We start from the raw sequence: 19,381 nt of genomic DNA, 5'->3' as shown, positions 1-19,381 counted from the left end.
CGATCGCTTTATTGATCGTATCGTTACTGGGGACGAGTCTTGGCTTAACTACATTAATTGCAAACCTAAAAAAAAAAAAAAAAAAAAAAAAAAGTTCAGGGGTGGGGACACAGCAATTCATTAAAACTATCAAGAGAAAAGCTTGAATACCATGTCTGGAATGTTTAGAAAGTTTATGGCCACTGTGCTTTGAGAAGGAATTTGTGTACTAGTGGAACTTGAATGTGACTCAATCATCACTATTCAGAAACATTGTGAAACACTACAGAACCTACAAAGAACAATTCAACTAGACTAAGGAAAATAGATTGAAAAAGTCCTGCTGTTTGACGTCAACGCTCGTCCGCACTTGGCCAATTCTTATAGGCCTTTTATTGCGGGTATCGACCACCCACCACATAGCCCGAATCTCGTGCCAAGTGACTATCACTCGTTTCACCAAATGAAGACGTAGGTAGCAACACAGCGATTTGATGACGATATAGACCTCCAGCTTGTATGCAGAAATAATTATCAATGTGAATGTGCTTGTATTTTCTACAAGTGTTTACTAAAAAGTTGTTCGTGCATTCTTTTCCTGTTTAAATTATCAAACTTTTTTGGACACTTTATTATATTATGTGTTGGTCCCTGGTTTTCACCTGGTCCCTGCTATGCAGGACTATTTCAATTTGTTTTCCAGTTATATAGTTTGTGCACTTCACTTCCCTAAGAATGCACTCTCTTCTTGTTCTTCCTTATTTTGTTGTTATAATTTTTCTATAGGTAATCAAGAATGTTCTGTCGCTTTTTGTGGAGGTCTGTGTTCCATTGGCAATAACACAGTGAGTTGAATGCGATTGGAGATAAGGAGAATGCCAAAGCTCATGTGGGTCCCCTAATATATTTATGAATATACAATATTTGGCATAATTTGAAAGCAATTTGTCTTAAAATCCTCTTATATATATATATATATATATATATATATATATATATATATATATATATATATATATATATATATATATATATATATACCTTCTGCATCTGAATGCCCCCCCCCAAACAATTACAGAGAAATCGGCTCCCTTGATCGCCTGTATTGTCTTTTGTCCTCTTCCTCTTTTTCTTGCCATCAGATCATCTAGTACTTCCCTCATGATACAATTCCTCTTAACTCAATGCTCCAACGAACTTCTATTCCTATTTTAAATTATATATAAGATTCCTCTTTTCCCCTCTACTACTATATTTCAAATACTTTCTCATTCATGTCTAATTCAAACTAGATAATTTTCTCCATTTTTCTCTATACTCAAACTTCAAAAATATCAAGTCTTTTTCGTCATTGTTTTGTGTAATATTTATGTTTCTGCCGCATTCAGTGTATTGCTTAATTCTTAACATTTAATGAATTTTTTGTTTCCTTAGACGGAGCAAGGTGTAAGATAAACTATTTTGTTGAAATACTGTATGTATTTTTATATCATACGTTTGAACATCTATTATTAGGATTTAAATTGAATATGTCTACCAACAGGCACGTAGCCAAGGGGTGGGTCCGGGGGGTCCGGACCCCCCCTTCGAGACCAGAAATGAAAAAAAAAAGGGAAGGATAAAACAAAATGAAATGAGAAAAAGAAGGATCAGTGTTAAAAATAAACTACAGGAAGCTTTTGGTTACTCTTTCTTATGAGGAAATTTGTATTACTTGCAATACATGGTTGCGAGGTGAGCGAGATAACCTGGAAGAGTCAGGGAATTTGAAATTTCTAGAAAACTTCTCAGAATTTCTGCTACTAGTCAGGGAGATTTCAAGCTTCCGAAAGCATAGTGCCATTGCGTGGACATTTTTTGTCATAATTTTTCGTCATCGCATCCTTGCAGTATCAAACATGATATTTCAAAACCAATTTTCTACTGCTCCTTTAACCTGTCATTTGGAACAGACAGTAGTTGACAGAAAAATGGAAACAAAAATTTATATGGATAAAAGTTGTTAACAGTTGATTGAAAAGAGAAAGGAACGCGGATATTGTAAAATATTTTACAAGACATTGTTGAGTATGTACTTTTTTAAAAAATAGTTACGGTCATAATGAAAAGAAGGTTGTTATATTTGAATAAGCAGAAGGAGGATGTAAATTTCTTCATAGTTTATTAAAATACTTACCAAGATATCCTCACAAACCAATATATGTTGATAGTAAAGTAGTTTAGATTGATCGAGCTCCTGGACCTTCAGAATTTCATGTCAACCCCCCCCCCCCCGTTACGAAATCCTTGCTAAACGAACCAATATATGTTCCAGTAAAATAGTTTAGAATGATCGAGCCCCTGGTGTGATGACCACAATATTTCATGTAACGGACCCCCCCCCTTCACGAAATCCTGGCTACGTGCCTGCTACCAATTAAAAATATGATACGAGGACACGTACATGGACTTGTGTTTTTTTGGGGGGGGAGGGTAGGGCCTTAACTTTGATGAGATTCGCATGGGAGCTACTTTAGGAAACATATTTTGTAGGTTTTGTAGATAGGTACCGTATTTTATTGTAGGTAGGTAGGAAATCATGATTTCGTCTACTACTTATCATTAAACGAAATGAACCAACAATTTTTGAGTACATGAGGATTGCCTAGTTAGGTATTCACTTGAGGTAAAAAATGCTTTAGGAATTAATTCAGCAACATTCTAATACAGCAATTTCATATATGTAAAGATATTTTGAACAATGCAGGTTTTGATGTAATTTGGGTTTTATTATTACCCATATTAACGAATTTACAATAGGATTGTAAATTCGTTTTATTTTCTAAATAACCAAATAAAAGAATCAAAAAGCACATAGGCATGTATAGTTGGAAACACCGTATGAACCGAGTTTAGTATTGGCTTGTGATGTGACGAAATCAAAGCACGGTGCCTCAACAGGCTCTCAACCAGAGGGGGCGTGGCCTCCCTAAACTTTTCGTGGCCCCTCCAGACCTTAACACAAAATGCTATTATTAATACAAAAAAACAGAATTTAGCTATTTGTAAGAGAAATTTTAATGACTTGGCCCCCTCTAACATATTTATGACCCCCCAAACCTCTGTGGCTGGTTGCGGGCCTATGCCTCAGTGGTAGAGCGCCCACATCAGGTATGACAAGGCTCTGATTCAATCCCAGGTTAGGTGAGTGTGATAGACAACATTGCATTCCTAGATTTGTCAGATCCCGTTTCCACCCACATACTCATTCCACCAAATCCTTTCACAATCCTTCACTTTCATTAATCATCCGGCTCCTTTAGCCTCAGACATATTCATGATTTTTTTTTTAATTTAACGTCCCATGTTTATGCTTCGAGGCTAAGGGATATTGATAATTAAGAATGAAAAAGTGAGATGAAGAAATTGGGAGGAAATTGTAGCGGCAATCTTGACAGCAAGTAAACCACTACCTATGAAAGGTTCAGTATATTTTTCCTTAATGCGGAACAATTGGGCGAATAATCTTTTCCAGATAAAAATTATGATTTTCCTCAACTTTAACAGTTTATTGTATAAGTCATTCAACATGAAAATAAATTCAATAATAACAAAATAAAGGTGCAAACACAAATATTCAAATCCAAACCAAAGTTAACCATTTCCCATTTTTCAATGGTGGTACGGAAGTTTTGCAACATTATCATTCCACTTTTCAATTATCTAAATGCAATATACAGATTATAAAATTTAGAAGATTACTCATATCAAAATTTACTACTAAATTGAATTTAGTTTCCAAATACTCAACAACAAATGATTAAATTAGTGAACAAAGACATACTACTCACCAAAAATTTGCAGTAGTTGTCAAAAGAGAGAAAAATAATAGGATAAAATTTACTACTTACAAATTCTCGCTGAGCAATATATCCCTGTTCACTTTACATATAATTTTATACTTTACTTCCGTCCAGCTTACGTATAGAAGCGCTATAACGCAAAATCATACCGAAATTACACTTCACTAATTTTCAATTTGACGAACAGAATTTTATGTTGCTACGCCTAGCTACCTTACGTTTCATTCTAATGGAAACCTATTCGTTACGAGTAGATTACACAAGATAGATGGAATTTCGATCACTTCAAACAAACGAATATCAGAACCCTGACATTGACCTACAAAGTCAATGTTTCCATACACAAGTTTGTTTAACTAATCAGATGTTCGGAAATGTCCAAAGTTCTTCGACTTTTTTTTTTCACAGGAACTTGCAAAGAAATGTCTCAAAATGGAAGTATGTCGAGAAAAATTACTCGCAAGGGCTTGCATACCACCAAAGTACACATGATTTGAGCTGGGATTGAGCCAGACGTCATGCACTAGAAATGAGCCTCTGTGGTCCCCGAAAAAGATTTCATTCTTTCATTTACAATTTAACAAATATTTTTGCTTTAGTTTGTTTTAGAGGTTTTTTTATGTTTAAGGGGACTTAATTTGTTATTAGTATCACGTAAATTGAAATTAAAATATTGTTATATTAGTACATACATTAACGTACACAACCCTTGAATCGAAAAGAATTTTTCAATTTTATTTCTCAATAGATAGTTCGAGGAATTATCTTGGTATAGTTTGATAATGGAGTTCAATCCGTTTAAATTTCAACTAGTAGTAGCGGGTTACATCCGTCCGTTAGTCTACACCATAACTTTTGAACAAAACGTATCTCCGAATTCTGTGTTTGTAATAGACAGCTAGAGTTATTATCTTGACCTAGCTGTTAATAAAGTCTATCCTTTATTATGTTCAAGGGGAACAGTAACTATTCATACGGGTATTCCATTCTATTATCGAAACTGGATGCTGGTCAAGTTTAGGCACACCATATATTTTTTACAATACTCTGGATGGCTAGTCATGTTTCTAAGGAACAAATTTCTGCAGGCAGCAGAATTAAATTGTAAGTAATACAGCTATTTGCAAGTGTAGAATTACTAGCATAAAATCGTTACAAGTGCTTTACTACGGTTATTTTAAGTGCATATGAAATTTTCATTCATTAGAAATCAATAATCTTTATACAAGACAGAGAACATTTGCTGATAAAGAAACTTCTGCCGCACAAGGACTTCAAAAATGTGAAACACCTTAGTCATACTTAATTCATGTTGATAATTGTGCGAGAGTTCACACTAAGGATCAATGTCCAGCATTGGATAAAATTTACGTGGCCTGTAGATTGGAAAACTACTTTTCTTCTACGTGTCAGAAATAGAAGTCTAGAGCAATGCGTGTTTCAGGGAGAAAGTAGTACAGGAATAATAGAACAGATTAATGAGTTTAATGAAGAAGATGGAAAATGAGAACAGTCACAGATTACAGAACTTAATGAGCAATATGAACAATTATTGCAGCAAACACAAACTAACGGTTTAGACGAAGATAATGAACAATAGCACACAAAGAAAATGAAGTGAAATCGAATATTTCAGTTTAATATTGTATTTATGGCCTTCACCCTAATGGGGCGTTTACACTTAGTCGATTTGCGTTCGATTCAGTTGAATTGACGTCACTTTCAACTTAATCGACCGTGTAAACGGGACTTCAACTTAATCGCTTCTTGATCGAAGGCGACTAATCGATTGGCAACTGAATTAAAAGACGTTCTATTTTCTGTGGTTGAAATAATTGAACTCATCCATCAATCTGATTCGGCCTAGTTGCTTCGATTTAGTGGCAAATGCAGCGAGTCGATTTAGTCGTGCGACTAAATCGACTAAGTGTAAACGCCCCATAAGGAAGACGGATGATTGACTCAATTCGATTATAGTGGAAGAATTGGTGGAATGAGAATGTATGAGGAAATGGGATTACACCCAAGAAAACCTCACAGACACGATATTGTCCACCATATACTTACTTGGCAGGGCATCGAACAAGGAACCCCATGCATCAGAGGTGAGCACTCTAGGAAAACAACAACACGTAGTACAGCAGAAAGGAGTGTTGTTTTTTAGAGACTTGGGAGACTTGAGACTTTGCACTCGGAACCTTGGGAAGATGAATTATCCCAAGAATGTCCTGCTGAAAGTCTCGTTGGAGTAGGTGATAAAGTAGTACAAAAATGGGCCTATTTAATTCTAATAGTTATTATTTCAGAAACGAAGACTTTTAAAGTACATTCGATTTAATGACTTTGACGTTATGAATACAATTTCTTTTCTGGAAGAACAACCAAAATCAGATACGGGTGAATGTACGAGGTATATCGAGAAAGTGGAAAAGGAAAAACTCAAGTGTGAAATTCATCTGAGAGACGTAGTAGAGAGCTCAATGTTTAAAAATGAAAAGAAAAGAAAGGATGATGATAGTGTGCGGTCGGAACCAGTGTATTGGAAGAACAGATACATGAAATTATTGGATAAAAATTGTAAATTGTTAGAGGAGTTATAAGAGAAGAGAGAGAAGAAAGCAGGATAGAATAAAAGCAAGGTTTTTTTTTAAGTTTTAAAGATAAAGTTAAAGTAAAAGGGAAGGGCCTATGTTTAGCAGAAGGGGCCCAGCTCTTTATTCTAAAACAATGTTACAATTTTGCTAATTTCTGTTCACTTTAGGTTAGTTTAGTTTAGGTTAGATTAGGTTAGATTAGCTTACGTTACGTTAGTGTAGGAGTCCAGCATAATAGTCCAAAAATGATTTAATTTCAGGTTATTTTGTAGTAATATTAGGTTAGTTTAAGTTAGTTCATTTTAGCTTAAGTTGGTTTAGGTTAGGTTAGGTTAGATTTGGTTAGGTTGTATTAAGTCTAAGTACTTCCTGTAAGTTTTGTGTTTTTTGCGAGCTTCTGGGCCCCTTCTGCTAAACATACTCTAAGAGAAGAAGGAGCGGTTGATTTAGGTATATAAAGAAAGACATGTTTATTTGAAATTAGTGTGAAGTGTTTTAATTGTTGGGACTGAATCGAAAGTAAATCGAGAAGTCATATGTGTTATTTACCTTTTACGATATTCGAGTATTTTTGTGTAATAAAAATGTGGTTGTGTTCTAATGGAATTGTAAATTATTACAAAACATTACATACAAGCTCATTAGTTACAAAGATACAATGCTCGACATATCAATTACAGTTCGTTAAATAAATTAAGTAAATTACCAGAGTCATTTAGGCCTAACTTGGTATAAATAGGTTTTGGCTTAATATTATTATTTACATAGTTGATCAATAAACACTTAAAGAAACGCTTAATGTAATAGAAGTTACGTATCTCTCCATTAGATGGAAGATGTCAACTTGTACCGGACGAAATTAAAACTTATAGTGCGTGATACATTATTGTTATCTACCAGAGTTCATTTTATTGATAAAATTTCTTTCATGTTCAAATTTACTTATCCTTATGAATTTGTGATGAAGAAATTGAAGTAAAGCCCTTTGTGAATAGATGTTAACAAATAAGTTTTCTACAGAATGCGTATTTATAAGAACTAATTCATCTCAATAAATAAGATATTGAGTATGACTCTTACGCAACTTTGTTTTTTACAGTTTCATAAACTTAAAGGCGTATTTATCAAACTGAATTGTCTCATGTCCTGGTAAAATATTTCACTTGCTTCAGCGAGATGTGTAGAGGTATTTAAAAACACATATAATAAATACTTGTATACAGTAAAAGTGTTGTCAGATAAGAAGTTTCAATTTCATGCGCTATAGATATCTACTAATGAAAGATTATTGCTGCTACTAACGGCGAGATTCGTAAATTCTACCATCTTTGTTTCAATAGTAGAAAATGGAATTTAGATACTTAAGCTTACGTGTGAAGGTGATTGATTCCTTTATATAACTCAACCGAGATAATCGATCCAGCTATGTATTGTAAAAAGAAAATTCAAAAAATTCGCTTCCGTGCAAGATTTATTGTGTGGAATAACGGACATACAATATTATAAATGACGCTTGCGTGATTCTAGTAATTGCAATGGTCCGTTATGAAAAATGAAATGAAATCTTTCAGTTTTATGTCCCACGGTTATGCCGGCTAGGCTAAAGGAGACAGCGATGATGAGAAAGGAATGAAATGGTGGAATGAAGAAAGTGGGAAAAAACGGGAGAACCCCGCGAAATCCCACAAGCACTGTGTTTGCCCACCACAAAGTCCACACGGCGCGCGCGAGCTGGGATCGAACCATGAACCCTAAGAACCGGAGGAGAACTATGTACCACTGAGCCACCGCGCCCACATAATGGTCTGTTATATGATCATATGTGATTTTAGAAATTGTATGCTTACATGTAAAAATCCTTTCTGTGAGTAGTTCTAGTAGTTCGACTCCATTATGAACGAGGCCACATACGATGGTTGCAATTTGTAAATCCTCTGATACAGACGCGCACCCAGAAATTTTTGTTGGGTTTGGTCCAAGCTTTGGGGAAGGGGGTCTAATACTAGAACCCATTACGTCTATGTAGCATAGAACGGGTATTATTCTGCACCCGTGGACGATAAGTAATTGAAAAATACTTCCATCTATATTTTCAGAAAATATGGTAAAACTACAATATTTTTATATGTAAGACAAAGAGAACACATGAAATGTAAGATCAAATGTTCATGCTACATCGATCATTTACCTGTTCAACACGAATGGTTTTATTAAGATAGTGTACAAATGTATGTTTCAGTTGCGAAGTTTGAGGGAGGTCCAGACCCCTCCTTGGGCATGCCCCTTCTCTAATACAATATTTGTAAAAACGATATTAAGAATTTTTTTTTTTTTTTTTTTTACTTTTGGGCGAGAATAGGAGAGAATAAAGAATAGTGATTGTGAAGAAAACGAATTCGAGTTTTCAACGGATTTACAAATTTGATCTCCCCTACATTTCGAAAAAGTGATTTTTGAATATCATCCTCCCATTAATCCTTTCGCCTCAGTGCAATCATGTTCACTGATCACATACATTTCTTTTTCTTTTTCTATAAATCTTTCTCCAATCACCTTTAATAATCAAATTGCATCTCTTGTGTCCTTACCTCTCCTACGCCTGAACTATTCCTCCTCAACTTTTTACCTGTCCTTCCATACAACCTTCTGTTGAGAATTCAAAGCAAAACTTAATTCAACATATTTGCACCAAATGCTAAACATAAGTGTTATATTAGATTCTCTACGGGTGTTTTCCAAAGTTTCGTTTACCCACAAAAATAAGGGTAATTTACTGAAGGGTGTCAATATATAAAAAAAGTTGTTTACTCAAAAACAACCCTAACGATTTTGTTTGCATTTCATATATATATATATATATATATATATATATATATATATATATATATATATATATCAATATTTCATTAACTCTATACTACGCTATATGCCATTATTCCTGGAAAAGTTTCTGAGGACTAGTTTGTTCTTGAAGAGGGGTGTTCTTTTTGATTTCGTCGAAAACGAGTCAGAAGATTTTGTTCATATCCTTTAAAAATAAACATTACATTAGAACCTTATAATCTTGCACTAATTACTTCGTAAGAAAATATTTACAAGGTGTATTTTAATCTTGAGGTTGAGTTTGTTTTCTAAAATTGTTTTCTCTAATACACCTTATATGATTTTGTTTGTATTTAATACTTCATTATTAACCCTCACATAAGGTATAAGTTATTTCTTATGAAAATATCTACAAGGACTGTTTTACTTTAGGGGTGAGTTATCTACGGGCTAAGTTTTTCGAAAGTGCCTTGTAATTTGTTCGTATTTCACAGGAAAATGCTTCACTAATGAATGATTTAGTTTTAAGGGATTAGAACTACAAAGTTTAGTGCGACTGTCCGCATTTTTGGTTTTGTTGAATTTTCCTAGCTTGTAAATTGTAGTCTATTTGAACTTACCTAAACATAGTAAATCGATTGGTAGGCCATACTTTCAAATATTATTCTATGCATAAACCAATAAAATATGGTGAAACAAAAATAAGTCTTCTTCGTTGTTTGTTGGTTGCTTAAGACTAAAACTAAGACAGCAAAGGTCTCAAAAAATATAAAAAATATATCTCCATAGAAGCAAGTGAATTTTACAGTAACATCTAACTATCCACAGGAGCGTTATTTCGGGTTTGGCTTTTAAGAGGAGGCACAATTCTCTACTGAGATAAGTAGTGTCACGTTTACCTTAGTATATTACAATAATAGTAAAATGTATTTATAAATCAAACTCTGAGGGGAATTTCTCGCCATGGCCCCTCTAACTGATAGAGTCCATCAATATTGCGTATTCTTCTTCTTCAGAGTTATAGCATGACAAAGGTATAATGTGGGGAGGAATTTATTCATTTGGTAGAATCTCTAAAAGTGAAACCTTTGAAGGGAACTAAAGAGAAAACATGTCAATTCTTCTCCAAAGAAAGTAAGAAATATATTGCCTTAAAATTATATCTTCATTTTAAGCTAGGTGAGGAGTCTAAAGTTAGGAAAAAAGTGGCAAGTTTGTTAAATTAAAAATTTATCACAATAAATGTAACTAATAAGTGCATTATATTGTATTTGTAATGTTCATATAAATTATATATAACAGTCAAAGAGAACCTTATGCAATTAGTATCAAGTAAGCCTTGTTAAACAATGGTATTCTATTGTAGTCAATGCTTATTGTAATGCCAAAGGCATCTCAAATATGTCTAAAACAGTTATTTCATTTTTATTCCTTAAAAGACGTCTAATAATAACTCTCAAGCTTTCTTATTTAACTGTGTTAAAATTTCAAGCTGAATTACACTCTGTCCCCAAAGCTTAAATTTACTTTGGCAATTTAAATAAAAAAAATTAACACGTGTTATGGTTGTAATCGTACTGGTTTCAATTACTGTTAATATCATCAATACGCGTTAACATATTGAGTTGATGGTTTGGAGTTTATTGTGTCTCTCAGTACCGAGGCCATATGAGACGTGAACCATACACCTTCACGCGAAATTTGAATTACATATACACCCACTGGCAATCTAACACGACCCTCCTACACTAAATGTGCGTCTAGGGGAGACAATACATATATCAAATGAAGGGAAAAATGTGGTAAAGATGATTGTTTTGAGGAAAAGGTACTTTACGGTACGAGGGAGGATCAGAAACGAAGTTTACAAGGACGATATTTCTGGCATTTCGTCTGTTATAGACGACTGAGGGGTGTGCGGTGATTTTAATACATGAAGTTGGCAACTGTGCAAAGTTTTAGCCACCCGCCAGGTACGGCGCTAGTTGTAGGTAAACACAAATGGCGATCGTTTGAAAAACTGGTCTCGCGAAGACGCCCACTCAGTTATTCGTTTTCTGTGGGCGAAACATGTAACCACGGCTGAAATTCACCTTCATCTGATAGAAGCTTACGGAGAGACTGTGATGTCTTGTCAGCATGTCACAGAATAGAGTCGAAAATTTTCGACTTTCAGACAAAACGTAACAGACGAAGGGTGCAGTGGTCGACCCAGTACTGAATTAACAGATTTGAATATAGCTCGCAAGGACGAGTTGATTCAGGGCAACAGGAGAATCGGATCAGATTATAGAACTTAATCACGATCCCGCACTTGAAGGAGCACCTACAAGGACATCGCTTTGCTTCAGACAAGGAGGGCAAACACTTCGTGACAACTAGTCTGAACACGCAAGGACAGGATTTTTTTTACCAGGAGGGAATCTTCAAACTCACCCCGTGATGCGACAATTGCCTCAACCGATATGGAAACCAGAGATGAAGTGGGTCAGTGGATCAAGTGGATCAAATTTTCTGAGTGGGTCAGTGGGTCGTGGGTCAACAACATGTGACTCACTGCGACCCACCACCCACTATGACTCACCGTGACCCACTGTGACTCTTCATCCACCATGACACACTGCGGCCCACCGATTCGCTCTGACTTACCGACCTACTCACCTCACTGTATTGTACACAGCATCTTCTGAGCACTGGAGAATTTGTCTACGTGAAAGGCTTCTATTTTAATTTCTTTCTGTTTACGTACCTCACAAGGAACATATGCGAGTCATGACATGAAAATTGGTACCCTGACTAATTGTGGATCGCTAATCATCCTGGTGATAGTCACTCAGTGTGGAAATGCCTTGTTTACTCGCTACGTATAATACATATACCAAGCAGTGACCGAGTGAGGCTGTGACGAGTTATAAACTAAAAACGCCAGAAAAAGAGGCAGAAAATGAAAAATGTATGCAGGTAAGTTGATGCCTACGAGAGCGGGACGCGTGACTAAGAACACGGCAGTAGTGTCACACAAACGATGTTGCCATACCAATACAAATTTATAGTTTTTCAGATAGATATGGCATTAAAACAATTGGCATAAGACATGAAAGAAAATAAGCAAATGGTGGGTTATCATTGTTGCCAAATAAGGGAGATATGAGACTGTAAAGTTGAGAAATTATGGGATCCGTACAAAGAAATGAATAATGTACAACAAGAAGAGGACTGCAGATGGACCAAATGTACAGTAGAGAGTAAACTACAGCATGCACATCATCCCGTGAGTAACGAGCTTGATACAGAATCCACCTTAAACAGGCACATGGTAGAGTTACAGTAGAAAGAATAAGTTACATGAGACATTACGTGGAAATGTGAACAACAAGTTCTTCCTGTAGCGGAGCAACTCCAATGGCGTTTATGTGGAATCGATATTTCAAACTGTTCCCGAGAGCTATAAAACGAACTGTCTTGGGGTTGCAACACTGTATAACTGTCTCCTATATGCCTTCCAAACCACAGAAACGAAGGCGTAGCACCTGAAAAAGGGTACAGAAAAGCTGTGGCACGAAAGGTAACAAACCTGTGACAAGAAAGTACGTCAGAATCGATTCACAAAGTTTAATGAACTGTGATAGGTGTCAGTCCAGACTATAGAAAAAGTATCGTTAGGATGTGAGACAACAATGAAGATAAACCACACTATATTCAGGTTACCAGTAATATGCAGGCGCAAAATATTTTAATATAATACACCAATATATACAACAGAAAACCCACAGATAGTATGGCAAAATACGCAGTTTTCTCTCCCTAGCCGCACATTCGACATGACGTATCAAGCCCGTTAGTCACTGGATGTTGTGGATGCTGTTGTTTACTCCCTACTGCACATTTGGCCCTTCTGCAATGTTGTTATATATTTATTCGTTTCACTGAACCTACCCCATAATTTCTCATGTTCAGAGCCGCATATCTCCTTCATTTGACAACACTGATAACCCACTTTTTGCTTATGTGCATTTGACATTTATTTTACTGTCATAAAATGATATACGTTCTATTTGAAAAGCCATAAGTTTGTGTTGGGATGGCAACATTGTTTGTGTGACACTACTGCCGTGTTCTTGGTCGCGTGTCCTCCTCCGGTAGGTATCAGGTGACGTGCATATATTTTTCATTTTCAGCGTTTTTAAGGCGTTTGTGGGGTATAACTCAGCAGAGCCTCTCCCAGTCACTGTTTGGTGTATGTATTATACGTAACGTGTAAACAAGGCATTTCCATACCGAATGAATATCACCACGATAATTTGCGATCCACGATTAGTCACGGTACCAAATTTCATAAATATCTAGCTGTTACGTTTTGCATACTTCCCTTGTGAGATGAGTATATCTAAGTGAAAAAATAACCATGCACTTTTGGATATTAACATTTGTAACTGTAGTAATAGCAATATTATTTATACTACTACTTGGCTTTCGAGACACACAGCCTGTCAGTTTTTAGAGGAGCTTACTACTGAAAAAAAAGAATCAGTGTAATACGTAAATTATTATATTAAAAAAAATGAATGGAACTATTGTATGTGTGACTGATCATCACGGCCAAATTGCAAAGTCAAATGAAATGACTTTTAGTATATAGTCAGGCCTTAATCCAAACTGGGATGTTATCATGTCGCTTTTATTATAATACATATCCTAAAGGGGTAGTGGGGTTCGAATTTTTGAGAAGAAAGGTGAGTTATCGTAAGCTGTTAAACTTACTTAGCTAAAATCCAGTATATTAACTCTTTATTGAAAATAAAGAGAACGTGTCCTAGCATTTTTTTAAAGCTCTTCTTTGTGAGGGGGACGAACACTTTCTATATATGGAAAAATGGTAGTGGGTTGGTTTGTAAAAATATTCGAAAACAATCGGTATTAGTTAAAAAACAATTATTAATTGAGAAACATAAAATACAGTGCTTCGCTTCATATATCCATTGCTTCTGTATAATTTTGCTGAAGCTTATGTTTATTATATGCAAATCAACCCGTAAAGTTGTGAGAAAAATAGACATAAAATTTGTACTGTAAGCTTAATTACCGGGAAATTCTAAGTTTGGATTGTACGCATAATTATATGGATAATTGTCCTTTTTTTTCATTTACCTTGATTGGGGACTTTCAAATTTCATTCTTTTTTTTTTCAGTGAAAAGTATCGATAATTCAAGAAAGAAATAATTATAGTATGATAATTTAATTGAAATTCATCGTAATTTGGACCATGACAAACACTTTAAAAATGAAAAAAATAAAAATTAAGGATGTATAAAACATAAAGAAACGAGAAAAATCAAAATTAGCGTTAAAAATATAAAGTTACAGCAAGCGTTTGGTTACTCTTTCGTATGAAGAGCTTTGTGTGGAGGAAAATGGGGTTAAAAATCGATTATATTGTAATGGAGCATTCCGAATTACATCTAGCACCATGCTAATCCTATGGACTACAAATGACAATTGATAAACAAGTTCGTTCAGATAGGGTGGGTTCGCCAATAGTCGACCGCTGAAAAAAAATCTTACTTCTAACCACTTATAAAACGTGATGATTTCATAATATTTGACAAAAGTGAATTATTTGCTTCATTTGGGTTATTTTGTACCATACCGTGTGTTAACTGCTCACTTTAAAAAATTTTCATTGATATAAAAATACGTTTTACGAAAACTCATCAAAATTCCCACTTGTCGACCATCGTCGCTCAGTAGTCGACCGCATTCATGCTATTAGTCGACCGCGCGCAATTTCTATCGTTTCTATCCCGTAGAAGTATTTTGATTGCCTTAGATGATATTTGGAAATTGTGTTATTCGTGAGATTTGAACTTGACGAAACTATGATATAGATTTTATTTAATTTTCTTTAAGGTTTTCTCCTTAGTGATTATAAATGAAAGAATCAAGCTATTAGGGTTTGATAAATTTTAATAAACTTTATTTGGAATAAGGGCCGCGGTGTTTCAGTGCTAGAGCGTTCACCTCTGGCTGTTGGGATCCCTGGTTCGATCCTAGCTCGCGCCAAATGAACTTTGTGGTGGACAAATAACGTGTGCGTGGGTTTCCTCGGGATTCTGCCCTTTTCTCCCACTTACTTCATTCCACCATTTCACTCATTTCTCATCATCACTGTCTCCTTTAGCCTAACCTTCATAACCGTGGGACGTAAATCTCAAAGGTTTTTATTTGGAATAATAGATTTGAATATTAAATGGTTCTTCCATTGAAACAAGATTTCTCTCCTGCGTTATATGCACACGTTATCTTGTCATTTATCTTACGGCTTTACAAATTCTAAACGAAGTACGAGACACTAATAATTTAGAAAATCCTAAGTGTTTACGCTTCCCCCGTGTGAAATAGATTTCTCTCTCGTGTTAGATTTCTCTCTAGTGTTAGATTTCTCTCCTGTGTTACTTGAGCACATCGAGTTACCTGCTCATATATGCAGTGGCGTATTTAAGAGAGGAAGCTTCCGGGTTTAAGTCCTCCCCTCCGAAATTGTATTTACTATATTAAAGTAAATGAAATATCTCGCAGAATTTTCACATTTCCAGGTATAAAGTTAGCTAAGCCCCCCCGAAACAAAATTGTAAATACGCCACTGGATATATGATAAGATTTCTCTCCCATAGTTTTCTCTTTTGAGCTACTTGAGCACATTGAGTTATCTTTTCATGTAATAACAGTAAGTTCCCGATTATTTATTCAGATAATTTATATGGTGCAATCTGCACACAGTAACAGCTTATCTGCAAGATCTTCCCATGCATATCCAGATAAATCGATACATCGAAGATGGAACCATTTATCACACTGATCGCAACCTACTGGTTTATCCTCACTTTCCAAAGCAAAATCGTTAATTATCACTCCACATCCTGCGCATGTGGCTCCATTGCCGTAGTCAATTACATCTTCTTCATTGTGATGTTCTACAACAGCAGTGATCGTCTTCTTCGATCTTTGGATTTTCCAGCTTGTTGCTCTTTTTTGCTGTTCTTTCATCTCTTTTCCTCCTCTAGTTTCTTCTGTTCTTGTTTAGCAGTCGGTGCTCGGCGATATTCTTCTGAGCTAATTGCAAACGGTATCTTGTCTACATTCCTCTGTGGCTTTTTGACTGGATTCTTGGGCCAGAACAGATGCTTTTTAAAAGTTGGGGTTATGTATATTGGTCTGATAGTCTTAGGTGTTGTTGCAATATTCTTTTGAGTTGATTCACTTAGTCCAGCAACAGCATCGGTTTCAATGTCTTTGTTTCTTGCTGTGCTTCTGGTATAGAAACCAGAGCTTCAGTAGGGGGTTCTCTGAAAGAATAAGTATCTTGCTGAATATCCTTCGTAGGTTCAGTTTCATTCAGTGGAGTTGATGTGTTACCTTTCTTCTCATTTGATGGCATAAATTCTGGAATAGAAGCTTCCTTTCTCAGAATAATTAAAGGCCTCTCTAATTCAGTTGGAGCAGACAATTCTTAGTTTGGTACAATATTGATTTCCTCTTTCTCATGTACTGCAATGGCGTCGGATTCCTCAGGTTTCATTGATAGAATAGGTGCTATATTTACTCTGTTTTCAGTTGTTGGATTGGCTTGAGCAGCCAATGATTGGAGAAGATCATCAGTAAGAGTAGCTTGAGACAAGTATTCATTGTTATCATCAACAACAGGGATTTCACCAACTACAACTTCGTCATCCACTGGTAAGCTGGCACTTTTATAATCAGTATGTAGTGTTTCGTCCATCGGCTTTTTTCGTCCATCGGCTCTTCTGATGGGAGTTTCAAAACTTCAAGGACTGTGTTGAAGTCATCCGTAGCCTTTTGAAGTTCATCTTTGTACACAGTAAGAAGATCTGCTTCACTAACGTTTGGCTGAGTGGAAGTACTCTCTATAATTTTGCGTACACTCTTGATGCATTTTGTGTAGTCAACGGCCTCCGGATTGAAAGGATACAATCCACATTTGCGAAATCCATTCTTTATTGTTGACGGTGTAGCTGCTGTTTCTAGGACCTCTGCAATAAGTGGTGCAAACTGAATTCTTGTAATGGAAGATAAATTATGTTCTGTTACATAGCTGTGGACAACAAATTTCCAATTTGCTTTTAACACCTTAAAGACGGATACATCGCATGGTTGCAAAATATGCGTTGCATGAGGGTATATGGCATACAATATGATCTCATTGTTGTCATAAAATTTGCTTACTTCATAAGTTAAGTAAGTTTTGTGACCATCGAGGAAAAGTATTACAGGCTTAGGTATATCGTGATCTAATAGGCATTTATTGAAACCATTGGCGAAACATTCAAAGAATGTCTTGCTAATCATCCACCCAGATTCGGATTGTAATATCACAGTCGACGAGGGAATATTGGACACAATATCTCTTTGTACTCGAGACTTGTATGGATAAACAATCATTGGAGAAACTGTTTCTCCCGAAGCACTTAATGTTCCTAGGAAAGTAAGGGTTTTATTTTCCTTATCTTGAACCTCATAAATATTCTTCCAGCCTTTTGGTTCCGAAATTTTCCCGGATGATGGGCACAATTGAAAAGAATATTCGTACGCGTTAAAAATTCTACGTGGATCTTCTAGAATGAAAAAAAAATGTTCGTACTGGTGAGGTAGCTCTTAAGATTATGGCACGCGTGCTAGCCATTAGACCAGCAAGGAGGGCTTATTCTTCTCGTGTAAAAAAAAAAAAAAAAAAAAAAAAAAAACTTGGTTTTACATTAAAATAGAAGATTGTAAGCTAAAGAAATTTTCAACTAAGTTACAAAACAAATTCCAGTCAGCAAAACGCGAAACACAGTTTAAAAAATGTGGTCGACAGATGGCAAGAAATATTCCAATAGTCGACCAACATGAGGAACAGGCGGTCGATTTTTAGAATATGTCACGAAATCGAAAATTTTATACATGCAAGTTGAAATGCAGATCTTAATACCAAACAGGAAATAATCTGAAGCAATTTGGAGAATTTTCAAATAATCCAATAATCGACCACCCTTGGTCGACAATTGGTTTGTATTGGTAAGAAAAAATGCCAAATTCCAAACACATTTTAACACGTATTTTTTTATTTAATACTTTCCAGTTATTAACAAATTATGCTGATACAGCTTCTAGACTAACTTTGTTATGTAACAGAAACATTTCTTACCTCACGTACTATCTATATCCTCAGAAAAACGAAAAACAACAGGAGCACAAGATTCTCATTACCCGCTGACGTAAACTGCGCACTTGAGTCATAATTCTACAGATACGTCGAAATTTATTGGTCAAAGACGACCAGCTAGACAAAAAAGAGTGAAACAATGAATGTCATCGGTAGTGTATGATGCAAGCTTTATCATGAATTACTTTTCGCTCCATAAGACCATCAGATATATTTTATATACACAATAGAAAGCAAAAATGGTCGACTATTGGATGGTGGTCGACTAGTGGCGAACTCACCCTAGATGCTCAGGTAGAACTTAAGAAATGCCCACGATTTCCAATAATATGAGCCTGGCAACATAGATTCCAGTTACACTTGTTAAAGAAATTTTCAATTTCGCGGCAACACTAACACATTTTACAGGATATCTTTACTGCCGAAAGAGATGTCGTTCCTATTTTTGACGGCTTTAAAGAAAGATAAGGAAAAGAAAAAGAAAGAAGACAAAAAGAACCGAGTTCGATTTACCTCGGAAGACCATATCTTTTTCAATAATATTATTTTACTGGAGATTTCTTCATAGTTTATTAAAATACTTACTAACATATCCTCATTTTATTGTCCTAACAAACCAATAAGGGTATGTTACTAGTAAAATAGTTTAGATTGCTAGAGCCTCTGGTGTGCAACCATAGCATTTCATGTCACGTGCTCCCTCCCCCGATTACGAAATCCTGTCTAAATTAACCGATATTTCTTGCCAGTAAAACAGTTTAGAATGATCGAGGCCCTGTTGCGATAACCACAGTATTTCACCCCGCTATCACGAAATCCTGGCTACGTGCCTGCTGCAGGCATTGTAACCTTACTTTTTGAAAACTCCTCGGATATAAACCAATGATATTTTAAATGAAGTAGTTAAAACAATTTTAAACTT

The 19,381-nt window shown here is 35.5% G+C and overlaps 1 protein-coding gene across 1 annotated transcript; it reads right to left on the bottom strand.

Moving 5' to 3' along the window:
- Positions 1 to 16,952: 16,952 nt before the first annotated feature.
- LOC145665931 (uncharacterized) lies at positions 16,953 to 17,696 on the bottom strand. Its single transcript, XM_081733037.1, has one exon. It carries the CDS (start codon positions 17,694 to 17,696, stop codon positions 16,953 to 16,955), a length of 744 nt encoding a protein of 247 aa, XP_081589163.1.
- Between the last annotated feature and the right edge of the window lie 1,685 nt (positions 17,697 to 19,381).

This window comes from Thermobia domestica, chromosome 12, assembly GCF_964235325.1.
Source record: "Thermobia domestica chromosome 12, izTheDome1.hap1.1, whole genome shotgun sequence".
Lineage (NCBI taxonomy): Eukaryota > Metazoa > Arthropoda > Insecta > Zygentoma > Lepismatidae > Thermobia > Thermobia domestica.
This window is presented reverse-complemented; position numbering and strand designations above follow the sequence as displayed.

What these genes read in the sequence shown, in the direction of transcription:
- LOC145665931 (XM_081733037.1), bottom strand. Translation starts at nt 17,696, where the DNA reads ATGATTGTTTATCCATACAAGTCTCGAGTACAAAGAGATATTGTGTCC.